Below are 24,335 nucleotides of genomic sequence, written 5' to 3'. Positions count from 1 at the left end.
AGAGAACACCAGAATTGGCAGGTCCACCACTGGCGCCCCGCTCTCTTCACAGATGAGAGCAGGTTCACACTGAGCACATGTGACAGGCGTGAAAGGGTCAGGCCGTGGTGAACAATATGCTCCCTGTAACATCATCAAGCATGACCGGTGTGGCGGTGGATCAGTAATGGTCTGGGGAGGCATATCCTTGGAGGGTCACACAGACCTCCATGTCATAGCCACCAGTACCCTGACTGCATTAAACCGCCATTAACACACGTTAGCTCTCTGGGAAGTTTTTTATTGATTTTCCACTCGTTGCTTCTGTGTTTGTGCGGTTTGAGGCACACAAACCACTTTACATATTGACCTCCTCACCCTCGTGTGCGGGCGAACATTAGCTCTTGACATCATCTTTAAACTGACGGGAACTTTAACAGACCACCAAGGAATCAGGAAGAAGTTTCTGCTGGGAGTTTCTGAAGAGCAGCTGATAGATGAGAACAAACAGATCTGTCAACACAAGATGCACCTGCCAACAATGTCATAACTATCAAATCTCTTGTGTCTCTGTGTCAACGTCACCTGCAGGTGAACAGATGGGTGTCCCTCAAGCTGTGTAAAATAGGTGAGAACAAGCTTAATTCAGTGTGTTGTAGTTAGCATAGATGGAGACATGTATCAGTTTAAAACAATGAAGTGTCGTTAAAATATCTGAATACACTCATGATAATGAATCTGAGAGAAAATCAAATGTTCAAAGACATTTTGTCAAATATCTCACATTACATGAATGTGTGTGTGTGTGTGTGTGTGTGTGTGTGTGTGTGTTTCAGAGAAGACAAACTCTTTCGCTGCCACAGAGAGGAACTTCACCGTCAAGATGTTCACCTTCCAGTTCTTCACTCTCTTCTCCTCACTCTTCTACGTGGCCTTCTTCCTGGGCAGGTACTCTGTATCTGTCAGTGTGTCTGTCAGTGTGTCTGTCCATGTGCATGGAAACATTTTTATGCTGAGGGGTGCTGCGCAGTTTAAATGTGCATGCACATGCTACAGGAGCTACAGGAAAACTGCTGAGTTCACGTGTTGTTAGCATGTAACAAAGGTCTTGGTTTTCACCAGCGCTGTATGGATGCAGATCTTTGCACGTGAAGTAGATGATGGACTGTTATTTTCTTCGCTCTGTCGCAGTTGGATGGGAGTTTTGTAGAGTTAAGTGTGTCCAGTGTTGATTGATTTTTCAGCGGAGCAGTTTAGCGTTAGCTTGGCCGTCGGCAGCTAACGCTATCTCTGTATGGTGGCCTGTGAGGTCATGAAATCCAGACGATTGATTTAAACGCCAACAGCACATTTTAAATTTCTTTCTCCGGTGCCTCCATCTTTGTTTTAATGAACTTCCTGCCAGATGCTGCTGACCTCACCAGGAAAAACAACATCAGCACCAGGACCGAAAAAGCAACTGATTTTATTAATCAAGTACTAAAAGTTGTATTCAAATATGTATTTGCCAACATTAAAGGGATAGTGCACCCAAAAATGAAAAATCAGCCATTATCTACTCACCCATATGCCGAGGGAGGCTCAGGTGAAGTTTTAGAGTCCTCACATCCCTTGCAGAGATCCAAGGGGAGAGGAGGTAGCAACACAACTCCACCTAATGGAGGCTGACGGCGCCCCAGATTCAAACGTCCAAAAACACATCATTGAAACCACAAAATATCTCCATACTGCTCGTCCGTAGTGATCCAAGTGTCCTGAAGCCCCAACATAAAAAGTTGTTTGGAAAAACGTCATTTGAACTCTGTTTTTAGCCTCATTGTAGCCTGTAGCTCTGACTGCCTCTCTGTGCACCGTACTCATATGCATTCGCTGATCTCCGTGCAAGCGCACACACGTGAGCGCAGTGTGTGTGTGTATTTGTTTGTGTATATGTACTTTATACAGTAACCAGCCTTGAATTCAGAGGGTTAAAATGCTGGTTGTTGATGTGAAATGAATATTTTCTTACCACAGGATAAACGGCCATCCAGGAAACTATGTTCGCCTCGCTGGATTCAGACTGGAGGAGGTGAGGAGATACACTCTGTTGTTATAGTCCTTCATCCAGCCTGAACACACCACAGCACTAACCCTGAGATGTGTTCTGTGTGTCGTAGTGCCATCCCAGTGGCTGTTTAACGGACCTCTTCATCCAGATGGCTGTTATCATGCTGCTCAAACAGACTCTCAACAACATCTTTGAGTTCACTGTGCCGTGAGTGTGTTAGCTGTGTTTTCATTCAGCATCACCTCCTGTAAGGCAGCAGGTGGTGATGAAATAATGTCCGGTCGTACATAGTGCCAACACAGACCTCATGAGAAAACAAAATGTTGTGTTTTCCAGCTGGTTGAAGAGCTGTCTGCGCAGAAACACTGCGAAGAAGCTGCAGAGGAAGTGCGGTAACTGTTACAGGAAGGCCTGCCGTGATGAAAGCAAGCAGATTGAACCGTGTGACATCTGCAAACTTCGGGACTGGCTGAAGAATTACCACCTGGCCAACACAGACGCCTTCAGTCTGTTCAATGAGTTCCTGGAGATGGGTAGGTCCTCAGTTTCCCCCTTACCCCCACACTATGTGTCTAAGGCTTTTACTGTGAAAGGTAAGAACTGAAGAAGTGGATCTGGCATGTGCTGCTTTTGTCAAGGTTGACAAGAATGATAAAGTTTGCCATCTTAGTTTGGACTACAGAGCCTGCTAAAGTATAGGTACAACATCACAACAGTTCGAAAAAGAATTTTGACATGCAAATTAATCGCACAAAAAAATAGCCCTGGTGTGTCAAGGTCTGAAGGCTGCAACACATCAAAATGTAAAAACGTTTAAGGGTTCTGAATACTTTCTGTACGCACGAAACAATAGAATTTGAAAACACTGCAGCTGCCTCTTCCTGCAGCTCCCCCCTCTCTTTCCTAAGCTCTTTCCACCACAGGCATATGCATGCACTTCATACAGTAACCCAGTGTTTCACATACGCTGATTATTTCATTTTCTTTCATTGTAGAGCACATTCTCTCAGCCCCTCCTTGCCCCGCGCTCTCTCTGTTTATCAGACCACAAATGAGACAAGAATTTGTTTGCTTCCCATCACTATGGGCTGCTTCTCCAGGAGGAGAGCAGGCAGCAGCTCTCGAGACAGACTTTCAGTGGAGGCTGTAGCGGCTTGAGACAAGAATTACCCCACAATCCCCTCGCCTTGCTCAGACCTTTGGTCATCGGCTGTAGAGGCTTGAATTCAGCCAGCGCAAACCCCCCAGCACTGGATGTCACAAGGGGCTGGTGGCCAGTGGCAGCACCAGGTTTAGCCTGTGTAACAGCAGCAACAGAAAGTTGCTGATCAGGTGTGGAGTCAGGGCTGCAGTGCCCCGCAGCTGGTGTTTGCGCTGGCTGGATTCAGTTGCTGCAGCCACTGATTTGGGGTTTGTCTCCAGAGCTGCTGCCAGCATTTGTAGAACAGTCAATAGGAACACTCTCTGAAATGACTTATGATTGGCCAAAGTCTCCCGTCAGGGCTAGATTTTCTAAAGCCATGTTACTATCTGACTGTCTGTCCCCTCTAGTGGTCCAGTTCAGTTTCACCACCATATTCGTGGCAGCGTTCCCCCTTGCCCCCCTGCTGGCTCTCATTAACAACATCTTTGAGATCCGCCTGGACGCCATCAAGATGGTCCGCCTGGAGCGGCGGCTGGTTCCCCGGAAGACCAACGACATCGGTGAGCAGTGTGTCTGTGGATATTTGAGTCAGAGGTTTCTGTGTAGAGTGGTCTGCTACAGCGGACCCTCAACATGTCCAACAGTGCTGCAACAACATCTACTTATACTGAAGCATGTAGTAAAGTACAGTGTGTCCTGTTCTTCTGTCTGCAGGTGTGTGGACGAAGGTGCTGGAGGCCATCGGCGTGTTAGCAGTGATTGCTAACGGTCTGGTTATTGGAATCTCATCAGACTTTATTCCACGCCTCGTCTACCGTTACAGCTACGGCCCCTGTGCTAATGGAACAACTCACGAACAGTCAGTCTCGTTTCAGCTGGTAGAAACACCTGATGACTCGTCAGCAGGCTGCGTCGTGTCTCTTCATCATCATGTGTTTTGTGTTGTTGCAGCTGCATGCAGGGCTACATCAATGACACCCTGTCCACGGCTAATGTGACACACTCAGGAGTTGATGTCTTTAGCGCAGACCAGATGAAGATAGATGGCCTCAACGTTGCACAGTGCAGGTGAGAAGAACTTACATAACAGAATAAGCAGTCACAGATCTGATACTGGGGACAAACTGTGTGCGTGTGTGTGTGTGTTTGTGCAGCTACAGAGACTACAGGAATGAGGACTACGCTCTGACCCATCAGTTCTGGTTGGTCTTGGCCGTGCGCTTTGCCTTCATCATCCTGTTTGAGGTTTGTACTCCAGGTCAAATGGACGTCATTGTCTGACCGAATCTGAAAACGGCAGTGAAAAAGTTTCTGTGTGTGTCGTCTGTGTGTTTCTACAGCATGTTGTGGTGGTGTGTAAGTTCATAGCGGCCTGGTTCGTCCCTAACAATCCCATCCGTGTGAAGAACGATCGGCTGCACGACAAAATGGAGCGGCTGAAGGTGGAGCTGCGGTAAGTCAGCAGAACTACAGGACACAGGTCAAGATAAATAGATAATCATGCCGTGGGGACACTGTCACAGCATCTCTAAAGCTGTAGGGGCCAAAACACTCAGCTGCCCCTTTAAATTCTATGTACATGCCGACTCTCATGGATGCGCCATCCCGAGACACGTCACGACACTGTCCTTTTTCCAGTCTCGTGCTCTTAAAAGAAGCCCCACATATTTTAGGCTGCTTGTACATCCCTGCTCCTGTGGCAGCTAAACTCTTCTCCTCGCCTCTTGCGAGAGACTCGTTGCTAAGGTCGAGAAATATCCTTAGCGACATGATCCACAATTTCGTCATTATAAAGACAATGGTGAAAGGTTTTACCTGGTCATCCACAGCTGTGGAGATCGGCTTCTCAGGTGAGTTTCCACACGTGATTTTAAAGGAGGAGTCCAGTATTTTGCACTTTGAGTCCCATTTCTGGGTTGTTTATGATGAAATAGAGTGTTAAGACCAAAGTAGTGATGATTGCTCATTTTTGGAGAATTTGGCTTTCCCCTGCCTGGCTTAACACTGCTGTCTATGGCCATGTGTGAACCTGTCCTAAAACCACCCTAAACGTTCATTTTCAAAGCCATGAAACTCACCGAGTGGTCAGTGGTGTTCGTTGATGTTCTGACATGTAAATTGTCGCAAACTGTGGTTTCCGTGATGATTTATTTGACATTTTGTCTACCCCATTGGTTTTCTATAGAAGCCTCATTGTCCGTTGGTAGAGAACGAACGAAAAAGTTTTGTAATAAGTTTAAACAACTGCACAACGGATTACTCACTTGTAAACAACCTTCGCAGTACGATGCCTTTGAATACGTCAACCTTCTTCTTCTCCTTCTTCTCTGTGTCTGTCCCAAGTCTCTTAAATTACTGCTAGTTATCTCACCTAGCCGACTTTGCTAGCTGTTTAGCCCCTCCCACCTAGGAAAAAAATGCGAGGAGCTAGCGCTAGGAGCTATGAGCGAGCATTGTCGGTTTAAGAGACATGAGACGTCCTTTCCACTGAAGCGTCACGTGAAGCGACGTCCATTCCTGGCAACGGCAGCACCGCTGGATCTGCTCCGTAAAGCAGCCAGCGTCTGGCGTTACTATGGGTACATCCCAAGTCTCATTATATTCGCTGACCAAAACAGTAGACCCCACCCCCTGCCATCATGACTCTGGTCACACACTTTTGCATGTATTACCATTGTTACTGAGTCATTTGTCGAAGTTTGTGCAATTACAGAACGGTCTGTAGCTCTGCTGTTCCACTGTCACTGTGATGAGCATCATCATCATCATTATTATTATTATTATTATTATCACTATTATTAAATCCACTCGCCATCATTCAACATAGTCAGTGATTCATTGCAAAGAATGCATGTAACGGGTACTTACTCTTGAACTGTTTCTCCGCCATCTCGTTCAAATGTGCCAGATGTAGAGGGCGGGTATTTATACGTCATGGCATTCAGCTGAAAAACTCTTCTGGATAGGAAGCTTTCGACCATCCTAGCTCGTAGCTGCTTAAAGCTTGCTGCTAGCTCCTAGCGCTAGCTCCTCGCTGCACAAATAAGAGACTTGGGACGGCTTAGAAGATGGCGGACCTCGAACAACTTCCGGTTCAAGCGAGGAGCTAGCAGTAGCACTATAAAAATAAGAGACTTGGGACGGACCCTCTGTGTCCCATTACATTGCAATGGTTTCCTGCCAGTTGGCGACACCCATGTAACGGAGCATTATCGCCATCAAGTGGGCTGGAGTGTATAACGCTTCAGGGTCAAAGGAACGATCAAGCGGAAGTTCACACATGGGTGTGAGGCAGCTGAAAAAATAGTTCCACAATCGAGATGAAGAGCGAAAACACGGATAGAAACCACAGTTTGCTACGATGCTATAAACAGCAACCAAGAAACGAAACCGAATTTGATCCAGACGAGTTTAGTTTCCCTGATTTGTTCAGAAAAGAGCTTTTCTTACATCCCTGTAGATCTCCATCTTAGGGCCTGTGTCCACATAAGGTTTTTCTTCAACAGAAAAGCAGTGGCAGGTCGCTCAGGAGTTCTTCATTCCAGCGCTTCATAAAAAAGAGCTCCCAGTGCTACTTTTAATGACGTGGCCAGCATGGGTATGTTTCTGTGCCAACAATATCTTGACACTAACCGTAGCTAGGTAGCTAATGCAATGCTACATGAACAGAGGACTGACAACACACTCAAAAACAAGCTTACAAAATCCACTGTCCAACATCCACGCATATATTCACTGTCTGCCGGCCGATCTGCTCACAAAAACGAGCTGGGCGCTGCACTTTCTCTCCAGGCAGCTGCATGCAGCCACACACACTCGCTCCAAACGAACAAAAAAGACGCCAGCACTGAGAAAGAAACGTCATGACACAGGCCCTTCACCAGCTGACAGTTTGACCTTCTTACGTCACAGTCTCAGTAACACCAGGGTGCCGTCACACCTCTCTCCTCAATCTATAATGTGCGTGTTTTTGTTCTTATTTCAGTGACATGAAACGCAGCAAATCAACAGACGTCTGACCGCCCACAGCTGACCTCAGATCTGCCTCGGCTGGCTCCAGCATCACAGGGAGAGATTCTGTTTTTTTAAATTAATATTTGGTGTTGAAACAAGAGACTGGACTGAGACGCTGATGTTGTGTGAGGTTTATGTGTCAGGGTGTCATTGGACTTTATGTCACCACACAGCCATCACACTACGTCTAACAACAGCTGACAGTCGTGATGTTTTTATATTAAAATGTAAGAAAGATTTAATTTTTGTCTTTTGATGTTGATGTTTTTGATGAGTTTTCCCCGTAAAGGAACAGTTTGACAGTTTTCTGCTCAGCGTTAGACGAGAACATCATCACTGCACACTTTACATGATGACCGTGAACTGTCCCTGTACCTGCTCTTTAATTCCTGAGCACTTAAATGTGTGTTCATGCACTTACTTTATGCAGGTAATACACAAGTTTGTCTCATGTCACAGTCCCCTTAACCCACACTGTCCTAAGCTGCCTCATAGCTCAATGCATCCCACAATGCACCACAGTCTTCTGCTCCACATCAGTCCAGCTGTTGATGGTCGGGCACCATTAAAGTTCATGTTGGATTCAGACTGAATATTATTACTTATGTCCAAACATTACCAAAACCTTCACAGATGGTCCTCACTTAATTTGAAAACTCCTCATAATGAGACTGATCAGAATAATATCACATATCTGACACTGTCAACTTACATATTTATCAACAGGGCCTTTTTTCAGTAATTAAGAAAAATATGTTTCTTTCTTAAAACTTTGTCAGACAAAACCCATAAAAATAATATCACATCACATCTTTTATCCAGTGGACCCATGTGCTTCTAGATAACTGTTTTTATTCTCCTCTCAGCTGCGAAATTTTATTTTGCTTTTTTTTTTTTTTTTTTTTTAACTGTCATCTGATTGTAACTGTAATGTATGGTTGATTCTGTGTATTTTTCCACAACACAATCACTGGAAAAAAATGTTGGCATTGTTGGTTTCTGCACAGGGTGGCAGCGGGTCCTTAAAATGTCTTAAATTTAGATTGAATGGGTCTTAAATGTTTTTTAGTCACATTGTTACGGCTGTGTATGTGTTCTGTGCTGCTGTCTCTTTTCGCTGATGTAAGTTTTGCTGGTGGTGCTGTAGGAAAGATTTTAACAGGAGGGAAAAACTATTGGACGGGCTGCCAGACTTCGACACCTGTATGTGCTCAGTGCCTATTTGTGCCCCCCTAGTGCACTTAGATCACACAGTGAGTCTGCATCAGTTAACTCAGACCTTGCAAGCTATGAAAAATGGGATAATTGTAGTGTAAGGACAAATAGCTAGTGTTGGAGCAATTATTCGTGGTGATTAAAGCCAGTGCCTGTTAAGAGCCAGTTTACACAGCAAACTGCGCTGCATGTCGAAGGTGTTTCAGACGTGGTAAAATGGGTATCTGAGCTGTAGAATTGAACACGCAGAGACAATATTGTCAGGGTCGTTTTTACTGTTCATTTTGAACTGACATCAATGTTTATACGTCACTTGATCATTTTAAGTGGTGTTAAGAAGGCCTTTAAAAGTCTTTTATTTAACTCGTTTATACCTGCAGACACCCTGCTGCACACCACGCATATGTTACATTAATACATTTCTTTGTATGATGAAACTTTGTTTCTCAACAACGCTGTGGTGAAGGTGTGGTTAGGTTAACGCGCTAAAACCACACAGTTATGGTTCAGAAAAGATCGTGTTTTGGCTTGAAATACCCACGTTTGGTGGGAGAAGAGCTGCTCGAAAATGCCACAAAGGGTTGCTAACAAACAGCCTGCTTTGTAGTTTGTTGGTCTTGAGCAGTGGTCTGCAGCTTGGCACGCGTCTCTCCTAGGAGTCACACCATCCACCATCCCCTCCACCTCCTGACAGCAAAGTCAGCTCACATGCTACGTCACTTTGAAACGTTTATATGATTGGTATGAAATGTACAAATGTAACATATCCATGTTTTGCAGGAACATACAATGCCAACATTTTCTTCTGCTTCTGGCAGAGCATATGAGCTCCACTGAGTGTGTTTAGGGAGCCACAGGATGTCCTCAGGACAGTGTACCTCATGGACTCCTTCATTCATTTAGAAATATCATATTGTGTTTTAATATCCAAACCAAAGAAAATGAGCTGAGTATTTTTTTATTCACATCTGTAGTTTGTGATACGTCTGAAATATCTGTCCCTCCAATTTCCTGTCACGTCTCTACTTTTTGCTGCAGAATAAAGACATAAAGTTACCTGTCACCTGGCGTACCAACACAACTCTACTCTTTATCCTCTTAAAAATTAACAAATTGGCTCAGTTTTTATGAAAAATCCTTTTAATTCTTTTGATCTGTGGACCCTTTTGGATTAAAGGAATATAAATAGTACTATGTTTGGACTTTATGACCATCTTAGTTGCAGGCAGTCACCACCTTTTTTTGTCTCCTGTTTACCATATACTGTTGTTGTGTTGAAGACTGTTTCTACGTCGATATGTTTTTCCCTCCACCCTAACCTGACCCAAACCCTGAGCCCTAACCCTCATGGTTTTAGTAAAATGAACTAGACAACTAAATTGTGACGGTCAAATCTAACCGAGCTAACATGTGTATAGCATGTCCATATTAACCCTTTCATGCATAGTGGTCACGACAGGGGACAGTTATTTAAAACCATTTTCTTGTACATGCTTGGGTTTTGATGCTGTAGTTGCATGTAAGTCACTACAGTTGATCCCAGTGTGTCTTGCCATACACTGCCACCCACTGGCCAGGTGTTGTCAGTGCAACGCAAAGCTTTCAAAACCAAGATGGCCGACAGATGGCAAGAAGTGTTGTGCAGCTCAGGAGTTTATCTTCAGTCCTGCTACAATAGGAGGCCCTCGCAGGTAAATAAAAAAATGTTAATATCAAGTAACATTTCAGGAGTTATATAGTTGTTAAAATTGTCAAGTATTGATTTTATGTTGGGAAGAAATTACAATTAATCATTTGTCCGGTAAACTGGACGTCATGCAGCACTGGCTATATTTTAGCTACAATTAATACCTTTACTGAAACCGTGCACTTCATCTGGAGTGACTTTTTGGGCTGTGAATAAATTAATTTATGTTCTCAGAATGTAACTTGAAATTTTTGTGACAAAAACAATATTTTGATAAGAACATTGTTGAAACATAAAGTTCTAACATATCTGCTAGCATCCGTGGTTTGCAGTTGCCAACATTTTTTTTTTCTGGCAACTGGGTTTCAGAGTCAATCTGAGCAACAGTTTCTCTCACTGAAGCTTCCAAAATATCCAGCTGTCATCAAAATGTGTTTTTGTTAAAGGGATATTCTGCAGGATTTTTTTTTTTTACGAAAATGATACATAAACGAATCAATGAATCATCTCATCTCAATCATTTATGACCCACTAGAAGAGTGTGGCCATATCCTTTTCAGCACCATATTTTCTTGTTTTGCTGTTTCAGGACGTTTCAGGGTACAAGGTGTGGGTGAGGTAGCAGCTAGGTGCCAGACTGAAAGCAACACACATCCAAGTAGATAAGATTGAACCAGTAACTGACATTTCCTGCATGGCATACCTTTAATATGAATCATTCCCCAGGAATAAATAAAAACGTCAGTGCCAGTGTTTATGTTGCAGAAATATAACTTTAATAATTATCATCCCTGAAATCCTCAGACAAAGAAAGTTTACATCACAGTATTATATTGTGATGGTGAAAAAGAGCACATGCTGGTTTATAAATAATACAACCTGAATAGGAAGCGCTAAGGTTAAGTGTTGGTAAAGTTTCAGTCCCATCTAAAGCAGTGAGTAATGGATCAACGCCTCCTGCGGCGCTGTGGTTTGGATGTTACTCCTGGCACACACTCTGCTTTGGCGCAGCTGCACGCCTCCACCATGGTGTAGCTGTGCTGGACCTTGGAGCCGTCGGCGCAGGTCAGCTCCACCTGTCTCTGACTGGTTTTGGCTTCTCGGCAACACTCGCACTGGTGCATCATGGTGTTAGCTGCTGCAGAGTACCTGTACAAAATAAAAGGTTCTGCATTAATCCTGTGGCCCTGTCTTGTGTCAAGTCCTCTTTAATTTAGTTGTGCCTATTGCTAATTATTTTCCAAACAGCAGCTTCTTTCACTGGGGTATCAGGTTTGTCTTTCAAATCAGGGCAAGACAGTAAAATGTGTTAATTAATCAATTATCTGTGATAAATGTAATGGTGTCTCTTATGTGAGTATAAAAACAGTGCTTTCCCAGCATTTACAGGCTGAGGGAAAGGACTGTTTCCCTCCTTGCCAACTCCGCCCTCAACGCGCCCTCAAACACAGAGATGGCACTATAGGGCAACTACAGAGTCCCTTCTTTATGCCACCTTTGCATTTTTACACAGAACCAAACGACGGTGGCATCATTCTGCTCCAGTGCATGGTTACAGACTGCATGCCGGCATCGCAAATCAAAAGAGGCGTGAGGTTTAACACAACGGCATCGGCTCTAGTGTGACATAAAACATACCCGTCAGCAACACTTCATAAACAATAACCATGGCAATGACAATAATTTATCTTGTCTGTTATATGGTGGCTGATCTGGTCCTCTGCTCGGAGGGTAAGGAGCTCCTGGACGTCATTGTTTTCCAAATCTGCGGATATTTACAGCTGCTTTCTTCTTCTTTGAGTTAGCTGCTAACTAACAGCTACTTTTTAAATTGCACACATAACGTCATCAAAACGGCTGTGTAGAAGGAGCTTATGCCTAAACTACAACTGTATCTGTGAACTAAAGCAGGCTGAGGCAGCTGCTGACAGAAAACTGTGGTTTTTGCCGATTTAATTGAAATGTGGTGCTAATTAGACTCACATGGACGAGCTTCCACATTGTCCGGCGCAGGACGTCATGTTGACTGGCTGTGGGCTCCTGCAGTTGTTCACCTCGATGACTGTCTCCTTACTCTTGACCTCACAGATGCTCTTTGGCTTGCCTGGAACACACACACAGCGACTGTTAGGCTCTAACAACGACACGTGATACACAGCTTTGTCGACTTCTTAAAACCAGTTCATGAGTTTCTGAGTTATCATTTAAATACTGTGACTCCTCTAACTTACAGCTCTTGCAGCATCCATTAGCGTCAGTTGTCTCAGTGCCCTGCAGGAAAAAGACATGTCATGTTGTGAGTTAGACAGTTAGGGGGGGTGTATTTGTGTGTGTATTTGTGTGAGTGTTTTGGCAGATAAACTCACAGGTTCACACTCAGAGGGGTCATAGTGTGGACAAGAGGTCGTGGTTTCCTTGGTGAAAAACTGTCCATTGATCTTCTCACAGGTGTATTTCACACACTTGTCACCAGGTGGAACGTAAGTGCCATTGACCTGTACGAACAGGAAGAGCAGGAGCTGAGTCAGATATTCAACAAAGAGATTGTCTCTTGTCCTTTTTGGCTCATATGCAAAACATAGACTGTATCAAATAATGGACGAAGCCACTGTGATGTCACCAATTGGTTTGTGGACTCCCGTTTTGGAGGCTTGAGTTTGGCATTTGGCCAATGCCATCCTGGAATTTCGGAGCCAGAAGTGACCATGTTTGGACAAGAGGGTGGAGATAGCCCTAATGCTAGCTGCTAGCTAGGTTAGCATGATGCATTTTACAGCAGTGGTGAACGGTGAAAATGCTATTTTTTAGTGGTGAAAACAGGCTTAAAAACATTAAAACAAAATGTACTTACTGCACTAACTGAACATTCAGTTCCTCTGAAAACCTTAATTTCAACCAAATGCTGAACAAGATTTTTTAGGTGACCAAACACTTACAATAATACTATTTGAATCTGGGGTTACGCCACTAGTGTTGTCAAAAATATCAATTTGTCAAAACATATCAATTCTGAATATTTGAAACCGTTAAAAGAAACCCCTCCTGCCACTGCTAGCATCCCTTTTCTCATATTCTAGTCTTTTAGAAACGTGAGGAACCACTCACACAGCTGCAGTACTGACCTCAATGACTTTCGTTGTGTTGTCAGGTGTGGTGAAAATACATTTCTTCTGAACACACTTTCCGCAGCACTTTTTGGGATCAGCCTCGTATTCGTAACCCTGGAGACGATAACGAGAGACAGTGAGGAAAAAAAAACTTGTGCACTTGAGTGTTCTCAATTTGAACCCTTTATACTGACATGATCATGAAGTATCAATTTTAAAGAGAAAGGCAATCCTGGCTGCCTACAGATAGGGCACGGTGGTTGCTATGCAGTGTACTAGCTTGTTTTTTTTAATCGCCCAGCGGACCTTAGGTCCCAGGCAAATGCACAGTGATGCTGAATTGTGCAAAGGAAGTGTGTTAAGTCATCCCGGTTATTTTACTGTCATATTATCACGGCAAACATGCATCAGCTGGTACAGTTGCACCAGAAAAGTTACCCTTGAGTGCAAATGTATTCCTGCAGTGAATGTGTGTGTGCTTGTTGGAAAGTCCTGTGAATGAACTTACATCAGCGCAGTTTGTATCGCAGACAATAGGTGTGCAGGTAATGATGTTGAGTTTGGTGACAGGATCCATTTTGGGGCCACAGTAACACTCCTGGCAGGGTCCAGGTTTGAAAGGTGCTCTTGTTGTTCCTGATGGAGTTCTTGTTGTTCCTGAGGGTCCCCGTGTTCCCGATGGACCTTGTGTTCCTGATGGTGCTCTTGTTGTTCCGGATGGACCCTGTGTTCCTGATGGTCCCTGTGTTCCTGATGGTCCTTGTGTACCTGATGGTCCTTGTGTACCTGATGGTCCCTGTGTTCCTGATGGACCTTGTGTTCCTGATGGTCCTTGTGTACCTGATGGTCCCTGTGTTCCTGATGGACCTTGTGTTCCTGATGGTCCTTGTGTACCTGATGGTCCCTGTGTTCCTGATGGACCCTGTGTTCCTGATGGACCTTGTGTTCCTGATGGTCCTTGTGTACCTGATGGTCCCTGTGTTCCTGATGGACCCTGTGTTCCTGATGGTCCTTGTGTACCTGATGGTCCCTGTGTTCCTGATGGTGCTCTTGTTGTTCCGGATGGTCCCTGTGTTCCTGATGGACCTTGTGTTCCCGATGGTCCTTGTGTTCCTGATGGACCCTGTGTTCCCGATGGACCTTGTGTTCCCGATGGTCCTTGTGTTCCTGATGGGCCCTGTGTTCCCGATGGACCTTGTGTTCCCGATGGTCCTTGTGTTCCTGATGGGCCCTGTGTACCTGATGGTCCCTGTGTTCCTGATGGTGCTCTTGTTGTTCCGGATGGTCCCTGTGTTCCTGATGGACCTTGTGTTCCTGATGGGCCCTGTGTTCCTGATGGACCCTGTGTTCCTGATGGACCCTGTGTTCCTGATGGTCCTTGTGTTCCCGATGGTCCTTGTGTTCCTGATGGACCCTGTGTTCCTGATGGACCTTGTGTTCCCGATGGTCCTTGTGTTCCTGATGGACCCTGTGTTCCTGATGGACCCTGTGTTCCTGATGGTCCTTGTGTACCTGATGGTCCCTGTGTTCCTGATGGACCTTGTGTTCCTGATGGTCCCTGTGTTCCTGATGGACCTTGTGTTCCTGATGGTCCCTGTGTTCCTGATGGACCTTGTGTTCCCAATGGACCTTGTGTTCCTGATGGTGCTCTTGTTGTTCCGGATGGTCCCTGTGTTCCCAATGGACCTTGTGTTCCTGACGGTCCCTGTGTTCCTGATGGTCCCTGTGTTCCCAATGGACCTTGTGTACCTGATGGTCCCTGTGTTCCTGATGGTCCCTGTGTTCCTGATGGTCCCTGTGTTCCCAATGGACCCTGTGTACCTGATGGACCTTGTGTTCCTGATGGACCTTGTGTTCCCAATGGTCCCTGTGTTCCTGATGGTCCCTGTGTTCCTGATGGTCCCTGTGTTCCTGATGGTGCTCTTGTTGTTCCTGATGGACCCTGTGTTCCCGATGGACCTTGTGTTCCTGATGGACCTTGTGTTCCTGATGGACCCTGTGTTCCTGATGGACCCTGTGTTCCTGATGGTCCTTGCGTTCCTGATGGTCCTTGCGTTCCTGATGGACCTTGAGTTCCCGATGGTCCTTGAGTTCCTGATGGACCTTGAGTTCCTGATGGTCCTTGTGTTCCTGATGGTCCTTGTGTTCCTGATGGGCCTTGTGTTCCTGATGGCGCTCTTGTTGTTCCTGATGGCCCTGCTGTTGTTCCTGGTTGTTCTGTTACGACTGGTTCTTCCAGTGGTGGTTCTGTTGGCTCTTCATCAGTGGGTATCTTCTCACCAGGCTATAGAACACAAAGTGATAAATGCTTTGTTAAACACTGGTTCAGTATTTTAAGGAAGTTTTTACATCTATTTGTTAAGTTAATTTGTTCTGGACCAAGGAAAACAAAATCCATTATTTCCTTTTAGTTCTGGTCTGGTCTGTTCACATTGGCTTCTTACAAACACAGCAAAAAGAGTAACAGGTAACTAATTCCATGGAAGGTTTTTGTGGCTGTAATAAAACTGTAAGAAAGGGAACTACTTTAAATACTTCCCCAATACTTTTCAGACCATGTTAGGGCCTTGACACACCAAGCCCATTATCGGGCGTCAGTCAATGTTGGGCCATTAGTGAGTATCTGTCACCCTAAATTTTGCAGTGTGTCCTGCTGGCACTAATGTAAATTCCAGCTATTCCTGTCTTTCTCCCCATCCTGTAAACCAGCCTGCTGCCTCTGCCCTGTTGGATTTGTTAGCCTGTTTGAAGAGCTGAATTATAAGCCAGCCAGAAGTCAAGCTTTTGTTTCAGTAAAAAAAAAAAAAGTACTGTACTTTAACCTGCTCTGCCTGTGTCTGTATTTGAATCATCCTTCCTGTTGTACCTGAATTTTGATATTGATATCTGGACTGTGTCCTTACCTTGTACTCAGTCATGTCGTAGATACATACACCTTTAGGAACTGTAAAAACAAACAAAGAGATTTAAGTTAGTTAGGCAGAAAGTTGGGGTGGGGCTTATGCAAAGGGTCAATTAGATCATATTTTTACAAAGTAGTTTGAACTATTTCTAAGTGGCTTTAGCTAACCACAATATACACCTCCTTATGGGAGCTTTGCTGTAGTTTAACTTCTTCCAGTGTGATGTAATTGATGGCTTGTAAAACTATTCTTTCAAAGTAGCTTCCCCAACACAGCACATATTACATATATACATGAATATATTTTATATTGAGAAACTTAGGAATCCACCCAAACTTTTTCCTTTTGCTCCCTGCAGCTATATTTTACATTTTGACATTTGCGACAACACTAATGCCAGATGTTAATTTCTGTTTCTCTGTCTGATATTTTTCAGTTGTTGTGGACTTCTTTAACAACAAACCTCTTAAAATCTCACTGAGATGAGGACATGCAGTTCTACATTCCATATTGCACACCAGCAGTTTATGCTGTTGATAGATGAGAGTCACATACCGCACTCGAAGGATTGGCAACAGACGCCGTCATTGGTGGCGTTGAGTTCGAAGCCCAAGTCGCAAGTGGGAGCTGTGGGACACAGGTTGACGTTGCATTCTGATGAAGAAAAAAGATGATTATATTACGTGAATGTGGAGATTTGTCAATAACTTCAGGAACTATAAGAGCACTTCTGCATGTTTGAGTGATTGACTACAAGTTAACGGGAGACTCTGGTGAGACGGAGGCTGTCTAATAATTTTGAGCAAATTGCAGAGGATGTTCAGTGTGATGGATGACATATCCAAAGCTTATTTGACCGCACAGAAACTAGCCATTGCAGTGGCAATCTGGTATTAATAAGAGTCTCATTATCTCTGTTCTGCTCACACTGTGGTTTGATTTTTAATATGTAAATGAGGAAAGTGGGGCTTACAACTTGTCAACAAACAAGGTGGGTTTCAGGTGAAGGAAAGCGATGCAGCTGCAGAAGACAAGTTACGTTAACTTTTAATTTGTTGGAGGACTTTTTACTTCAAGAAATAGTACAGTATTTTGGGTCACGGCAGAGACGAAGCAGCAGAACGTTAGGCGCATTGAAAGTGAAACTTAATTGTTCATTCTGATGGGTCTAAAAGTGCATTCACTCACAGCAGCTACTCCTCTCATCCATTGATCTGATCAGATCAGCTCTGAACAGATCGACAGATCAATTATCCACCCTGTGAGTCACAAACTGCTGCTGAGGAAAAAACAGATCTCACAGAGAGCTCCACCTATGCTGCGTTCAATGACCCACAAAAACCTCTGAATTTAGAGATGAGACACAGAACGATCTTCTTGGATGGGGGAAGACTGAAGGGACAATATGGTGATCAACCTTCACCTCGGTTTCAGGCAAGGTCACAAAACAATTTTTAGACATGTCCATATAACAAATATTTGTTGACAGTTTGCGCAGTACCCGTATGTGCCTTCTGGTCTGTTGGCACATGCAACTAGCAGGTGGCGAGAATGTCTAGCAAGCAAGTAGAGTTAGCAAGCGCTAGCACTTTACTTATCCACAATGGCTCTTTCACTATTTTGTTTTACGTATTTTATACTACTTAGATAAAGTCATGGAAATTGGGTAAAATATTATGGAAAAGTTACGGGAACGTTTTCACAATTCACTGGTACAAATGCAGCAGAACCCTGACTGTGGGTTAATCTTTGGCAGAGGCAGATTTTATTGCCATCAACTGTCACTTTGTGACATCAGCAAAGTGACAGAATTGAATCTAGTTGTGTGACACTACAGCTTACCACATCTATGTTTTGTGCAGCATTCCTCCGTCACGTTGACCATCTCCTGACCAGGTTCGCTGCAGTCGGGGGTCTCTTCTTCTGTGCACTTAATAGGCTCGCACTGGATGCTCATTGAATCGTTGTCACACACACAGTTGTGGCAGTTACTTATCCATGTTTCACCAGGCTGTTTAAGAGACAGGAACCAGTTCAGAAAAATGCAGCTCATGCTTTGCAAGTGTTCATGAATATATGTGATGGGCAGAGTTCTCACCAGTTTGGGTTTTCCATTAGGTCCAACACAATCTGAAATTAAAACAGAGACAAGTGTTTATAGATTTGAAGGTGTACAGCTTTTGGAGCAAAATCTATGACCCAGTCAAACCAAGATTTCCATAGGATTTCTTACCGCAGGAGGTAACACATGTGTCATAGACTGTGTTGAACTTTATGGTGCCATGAGGACAGAAGCAACCCTCCTTATTGTAGTTAGTGCCGTCATTTGCCTGGAACCTTTGGTTATATCTGATGATGGAAATGTATTTACTAGTTATTACAGTGTTTTGAAGACTTTGACAGACTGTCACACAACAGGGCTAAAAGATCTGTTTATCCTTACAACCTCCACCAGTGACAGTAAAGGGGGCGTGCCAACTGACATCTACTATATGTAAAACAATGACTATGGCTAAGTACCTCTACAACCCCACTTCAAAAGATCCGAACTATCCCCTTACACATTGTTTCAGTCATGACAGCTGAATTCAGTGATGGAAATGTGATCATGTGAATCAGGGAAGTGCAGTGTCAATGTTAAGATATCTAAACAAAAACCCAAAGAACATCATATTGTTGACATATTCTTACCTGTCATTGCAAGTAGGCTCTACATCAGGTCCACAGGCCCTGTACACTTTGTTATCTGGACACTTGTGCTCTGTAAGAAGGAGACATATTTATATGCACATTTTTCAAAACTCCACACAACAACTTTAGTATTATACACTACTAACTATATATCTTACCACACTGCCCGTTAGTAGCATTCCTCCAGTCGATACAGATTCCTACATTAGAACACTCAGCGGCATAGGCCTCCAGGCTGGTGCAGGTTTTGTTTTCATAGTTGCAATTGTCAGACACACAGGATTTCACAAAATCTCCTGGGGGTATAACTGAGTGGCACTTCTCAAAAACACTAGAGGGAACATACAAGAATGGACAATATATCAGGGAAAGTTATCAGAAGACTGAATACACCAAGTGACCAGAAAAAGATGAGCATCATCAAAATGGAAAGCAACAAAATAGTCCTGTAACAAATATCAACTTTTATAAAGGTTTACGTTAACCAGACCCAGGGTCTAGATACCATGTCTGAAGGGTTACTTTTGGTTCCAAAGGCACTATACTGAAAGTGTGTGGTGGAAACGGGGCTTAGGAGAATAATGAGGTTTGTGAATTTTTTGTGGTTCCCCTCACCTGCCAGTTAGGATATCACAAATGGCAGGTCTGCAAGGGGATGGTGTTGTTGTTTGTGGACGTTTTGGGGTGGTCCCGGGTGCTGACGTAGTCGTTGGTGGGGTTGTTGGGGCGACACAGGGTGTACCTGGGACGTGCCACTGGCCTGCAGAGTCTGAACAGCTTTCCACCTGGCCATTTGGAGAACGACAGTCGTTTGTCTGGGAGTTGTCACATGTTCCTGGAATACAAGAGGCGAGAGGATGAAGCCAAGAAACTTTGGGTTCATGCAAGAGTTGTTCTAAAACAGCACTAATGAGAAACCTAACAGAATTGGTGGCATGTAACAACTTTCTCTCAAGAGCAAAAAAAATTCACACATGGTCCCGACCTGTCATACATGTACAAATAGTCTGCCTGTCTTCACAAAGGAGGAAAACTCTTTTGACTTAAGAAGTATAGTAGTTTCATTTGAATGAATCTGTAGTTTAAATATAAAACCGAAATTAAATACAAACATATTACACAATCCAACCATCCATTATCTGTAACTAGGGTTGAGTACCGTACTCTGTACTTTTGCAGGTACCAATCAAATTATGTCGGTATTACTGACTATCGATTCACCTTGAATTCATCAATGCCAACATTACATTTTTTTAATAATGGCCTAGTATCCCTGCTGGATGACCCACGTACAAAAATGTGAGCAGACAGACAGACAGAGACAGAAGATTAGCTCTATGTGTGATTAGAGAAGAGCAGAGGAGCAAAATTTCATTTCAGAACCCATGTATGGTGAACATTAATTACAGAGATGGAAACATGGTTGGTGTAAAACATTTGATTTTGTCCTCAAGTGCCATCTATTGGTTGTATCTGTGCCAGCATAAAAGATGCCTTTAAGTATGAGAGCGGGAACATTTACAGAAACAGAAGCAACTATTTTTGTACGTAAAGGGAGTATAAATGAGCTTTAAGTATCACTGAATAGGCTTAGGTTAAGGACCAAGTGTTCTGACAACTCACCACACTGTCCCTCAGTTTTGCCGCCAAAGAGGGAATTAGGAATCTCAATGCTGAATGAGGATTCCCTATAGATCACTTCTGTGTTGATTTCCGGTATATTCAATGTGACCGCCATATCTGTGCCGGTGAGGCGTAGGGCAGAATTGCTGTAGGCAGGATAGACACGTTTCTGATTCACATACACCTGTAGAACAAAGAGACAAAACACGTTATAGAAGACAGTAAGCTGAGCACAGCAGCATTTCTAACTGTACCATACACCACACCACTTTGATGACATGTTTGATTTGATTGACAGATTAACCATTAAGTTTTTGAAATATGAAATGAAGAGAGATGCTATGACTAAAACATCACGTCTTTAACAATTTGACTGATGGCTTACCGCAAAAGTTACTGTTTCTCCAATCTTCAACTGAGTCAACACCACCGTGTAGGATTCGTATGTAATAGTGAGAGACTTGGGACAGAAAGAGCTGTCTGAGGGGCCACATTCGCGGTTATTTAATATAATTGTCAGGTTATATTTGGGTATAATCTCTTTGACCAGGTAGTAGGAGCAGTTCTTGTAGAAATCGTATGATTTTCCGTCGAATGTCTTGTAGTGGTTTTCAGACCAGACACTGCACACACCTGCAGGATGAGAAGAAGCATGGGTGGAAATAATAAGTGCACAGGTGCTCAGGAACGTTACCATCAGTCTTAGAGACTTGAAGGTTTAACGCCACCACAGAGGAGGACAGAATTTGTTTGTTGTGTAATTTCGGTGAAGCTTAGAATGAGGTTTATTTCTTGTTTAACTGTCCTGTATATGAAGACTTAATGAATGTACTTTACAGTAAAATGAAATTTATCTATGTTGATTTCTTTTGGTTGGATGATCATAAAAGAATTGGAATTTTGTTTCAAAGAGGGAACCCTTTTTGTGGCTGAATTTGTTTGCCAGGTTTAGGCAGAGTTTGTTTGCGGACTGAGCAGTAAAATAACACTGCAAAAATTAAGATCAATCACTCAACCATATTTTTTGTTTTGTGATATGCCATATATTTTTCTGTAATTGGGAGATGCATAGCCTATTACATCATGAAGAAATTGTAGAGTGGCATTTCACATATCACTATGTGGATTTAGTAGTAATGCATTCACCTGAGAACAAAAAAAAAAATCCTGTCCTGTTTCTCTGAATTAACAAGATTGTAATGTCAGAAGTTTCATGGACAAAATCTGCTCCTATTTGTCTGAAGTAACGGCATGATCTCAGAATTATGAGAAACTGTTTTAAACTGTACTGAAAGGTTACATTTTCACTTACATTCACATTCATCGTGGGAACAGCATCCGTCATCATCATAGACTTTGACAGGTGTGCGTCCATTGGCACAGATGACTGGTTTTTCTGTGGCACAGACATGAGGTGTCTCCACGACTTTGCCATCGATGCAGGTAGCTGTGGTGCAGTTGTCGATCTGCCAGGTGTCTCCATTCTGGATGGATATTGAGATGTAGTAAGTCACACAGGAAACCACAATAGTGCAATTTAAATGATGTTTTTGCGACGCAGGGCGTTATTTTCTGCACCACTCCCAGTACGTCAGGGTGTGTTTGTGCCAAATGCACTTTTGGCCTGCACATGCAGGGCACACTTGGATACGGAATACGTTATCATACATTGTAGGTAGGCATGTTAGAGGTTGTGACAACCGTGGCCAAATGCATTCACTACTTTCACTGGACAGTACGGGAATCCCCGGGTTCTGCCTCGGGGTAGACACAGAACACGCTGGAGGGATTACATATCGCATCTGGCCTGGGTACACCTTGGGGTCCCCCAGGAGGAGCTGGAAAACCTTGCTGGGGAGAGGGATGTCTGGGGTGCTTTGCTTGGCCTGCTGCCCCCGCAACCCGGATAAGCGGATCAAAATTAATGGATGGTTTGATTATCATATTGAATGTGAAATCATCTTTGGTTAATGAAATTTGAATAATAAATGAAGATAAAAAAAATTAAAAACAAAACCCCACACATTTGTTGGTGATATTTGCGTCACAACTGGGGACGTATGTCCATTGGTCAGGTGTTTGACCTGTGACCTGCTGGTTTGATTTGTTGTCATTATGTCAGGACAAAGCGCGGTCAGCGTTTTTCACAGTGAGAGCGAGCTGTCATCGGACTGAAATAACACCTATATAAGAAAGTGGGAACCACAGGATACACGGATGAGGATGACGAAACAGAAATGGGCCACAGATTTATCGCGCGCAGCTGGGAGTTGGTCCGTGCGCTTGGTGCACTGAACCCAGAAGGTGACACATTTCTGGATGTGAGACGCATTGTGGACTTGTCACGGTCGCCTGTAAAAAAAAATTCAGCTCCCGAAAAATATCGCAGTGCCGGACGCATGTCACTGCGATGCTCAGTGCTTTAAACATGCTTTAACATTTGGAGCCTCCGCCACCCTGTATTTTCGCAATACAGACGCATAATGCTTCACACAAGAAAGGCCCAGTTGGTTCAGCTGCCGTTTGACAGGGACTTAACCAGAAAGTGACCAGCTGAGTGGAAGGATACTTGCAACTTATCTAAAGGTAATACATGTATTTAATTCTCTTTAAGGCTCCAGCCTTGGCTTCATTCTTGCGCAAAATGTGAAATGTTGGGGTTTGGGTCTGTCTAAATCAGGGGTGTCAAACATATGGCCAGAGGACCAGAGCCGGCCCTCCAAAGGGTCCAATCCGGCCCACTGGATGACTTAGCACATGTAATATTGAAGCTGATCACACAGAAGGAGTTTTAGCAGCCAGAGACGGCCTTTTGTAATTGTTTTTAATGAGAATGAAGCTTTTTGCTTGAGGTTTTTGCATCACTGCAAAGTTTGTGCCGAGGTGAGGAGGAATTGAAAACGTGGACTTAATGAAATAGAGGGGAAAATGAGTGGAAGTGTGGAGCAAAACAGCTGTGAAGCTGAAGAAGAGCTTGCTTTATCCTCAAAAGTGGACAAAATTGTGGATTCATTTAATTTGGAAGTGGTTTGTCTACTTGAAAGGTGACGGCACATGGACAAAGAAACACAACAAACCTTTTCTTTATCATCATTTGAAAAGGTGGCATCCCAGCGACTACACTGAGAGCATGAAAATCTGGCCAAAACTAAGTCCACCTCAAATTTGTGCTAAATGCATGCTCTTATGTTTGTTTTGCAAGTCTTGGTGGTGCTTTTTGTGGTTGGCTTTGGAGGGCGGTGGTGAGAAATCAACTCACCAGTCCATAAATTCTCCTCTCCTGCAACTCTGCTAACTAGCCAGGTCGAGGTTTTCAAATCTAATCATTAGTAAACAGAGAAGATGGGCACCAGCTGAACTAGCATACCACTAACCACACTGGTATTGGAAAGTAACTCGACCAAAACTTAGCTAAATTCTGGACCTATCAACCCGGTGACTCTTTCTCTATATGCTGATCTGACAGAGCAGAGGACTCTGGCGAGAGAAGGTGAGAAGGTGTGTGTGTTACAGTGAATAAGGACTGGTGTGATGGTGGGAACGTGAGGTGCTGTCCTGTCCCTGCTGTGGATCACTGCTATACACTGTTCAGAGCAAGCTGCCTGTGGCGGGGGAGTGACCATATGGGATGGGGTTGGGATGTGTGGACAGTCAAATTATTCCACAACCAGAAGCCATGGATTACCAATGCCATCTGGACAAATGGACAATTATAAAGCAGTAGCCAACATTGCAAGAAGATGTAAAAAAAAAAGACTAAATTACAGTGCACAAGTTAAAGGAGCTGATGGGATCATTTAGCCGGAGTTGCACCTTGTATAATTTCATGGGGCAAATAAATGATTAATTGATTAAGTGAAAAATCCCACAGGTGTGTTCCTAATCACAAAGCAGCCACAAGTGAAATAAGATGTTTTAAAGTATT

At 43.7% G+C, this 24,335-nt stretch overlaps 2 protein-coding genes across 2 annotated transcripts in view; one reads left to right on the top strand and one right to left on the bottom strand.

Moving 5' to 3' along the window:
* LOC125880018 (anoctamin-9-like) overlaps positions 1 to 8,090 on the top strand; it is a 33,936-nt gene extending 25,846 nt beyond the window's left edge. The window contains exons 14-24 of the mRNA XM_049562230.1: positions 571 to 607; positions 816 to 927; positions 1,993 to 2,047; positions 2,136 to 2,233; positions 2,363 to 2,559; positions 3,578 to 3,730; positions 3,885 to 4,029; positions 4,122 to 4,238; positions 4,325 to 4,415; positions 4,511 to 4,623; positions 7,156 to 8,090. Of these exons, the coding sequence (XP_049418187.1) occupies positions 571 to 607; positions 816 to 927; positions 1,993 to 2,047; positions 2,136 to 2,233; positions 2,363 to 2,559; positions 3,578 to 3,730; positions 3,885 to 4,029; positions 4,122 to 4,238; positions 4,325 to 4,415; positions 4,511 to 4,623; positions 7,156 to 7,189 (1,152 nt within the window). The 3' untranslated portion in view covers positions 7,190 to 8,090. The remainder of the gene's footprint in view (positions 1 to 570; positions 608 to 815; positions 928 to 1,992; positions 2,048 to 2,135; positions 2,234 to 2,362; positions 2,560 to 3,577; positions 3,731 to 3,884; positions 4,030 to 4,121; positions 4,239 to 4,324; positions 4,416 to 4,510; positions 4,624 to 7,155) is intronic.
* Positions 8,091 to 10,839: 2,749 nt separating this feature from the next.
* Positions 10,840 to 24,335, bottom strand: part of LOC125879511 (mucin-5B-like) — a 43,780-nt gene continuing 30,284 nt past the window's right edge. The window contains exons 27-43 of the mRNA XM_049561447.1: positions 21,723 to 21,894; positions 20,796 to 21,043; positions 20,411 to 20,594; positions 19,403 to 19,622; positions 18,946 to 19,118; positions 18,788 to 18,857; positions 18,330 to 18,445; positions 18,195 to 18,226; positions 17,939 to 18,107; positions 16,652 to 16,750; positions 16,097 to 16,137; positions 13,702 to 15,477; positions 13,209 to 13,307; positions 12,453 to 12,581; positions 12,318 to 12,357; positions 12,070 to 12,190; positions 10,840 to 11,235 (exon numbers count right to left, since the gene is read on the bottom strand). Coding sequence (XP_049417404.1) covers positions 11,034 to 11,235; positions 12,070 to 12,190; positions 12,318 to 12,357; positions 12,453 to 12,581; positions 13,209 to 13,307; positions 13,702 to 15,477; positions 16,097 to 16,137; positions 16,652 to 16,750; positions 17,939 to 18,107; positions 18,195 to 18,226; positions 18,330 to 18,445; positions 18,788 to 18,857; positions 18,946 to 19,118; positions 19,403 to 19,622; positions 20,411 to 20,594; positions 20,796 to 21,043; positions 21,723 to 21,894 — 3,891 coding nt within the window. The 3' untranslated portion in view covers positions 10,840 to 11,033. The remainder of the gene's footprint in view (positions 11,236 to 12,069; positions 12,191 to 12,317; positions 12,358 to 12,452; positions 12,582 to 13,208; positions 13,308 to 13,701; positions 15,478 to 16,096; positions 16,138 to 16,651; positions 16,751 to 17,938; positions 18,108 to 18,194; positions 18,227 to 18,329; positions 18,446 to 18,787; positions 18,858 to 18,945; positions 19,119 to 19,402; positions 19,623 to 20,410; positions 20,595 to 20,795; positions 21,044 to 21,722; positions 21,895 to 24,335) is intronic.

The sequence above is a fragment of the Epinephelus fuscoguttatus genome, linkage group LG2, assembly GCF_011397635.1.
Source record: "Epinephelus fuscoguttatus linkage group LG2, E.fuscoguttatus.final_Chr_v1".
In the NCBI taxonomy this organism is placed as follows: domain Eukaryota; kingdom Metazoa; phylum Chordata; class Actinopteri; order Perciformes; family Serranidae; genus Epinephelus; species Epinephelus fuscoguttatus.
The sequence above is the reverse complement of the archived record's forward strand: the minus strand, read 5'-3'. Positions and strand labels throughout refer to the sequence as shown.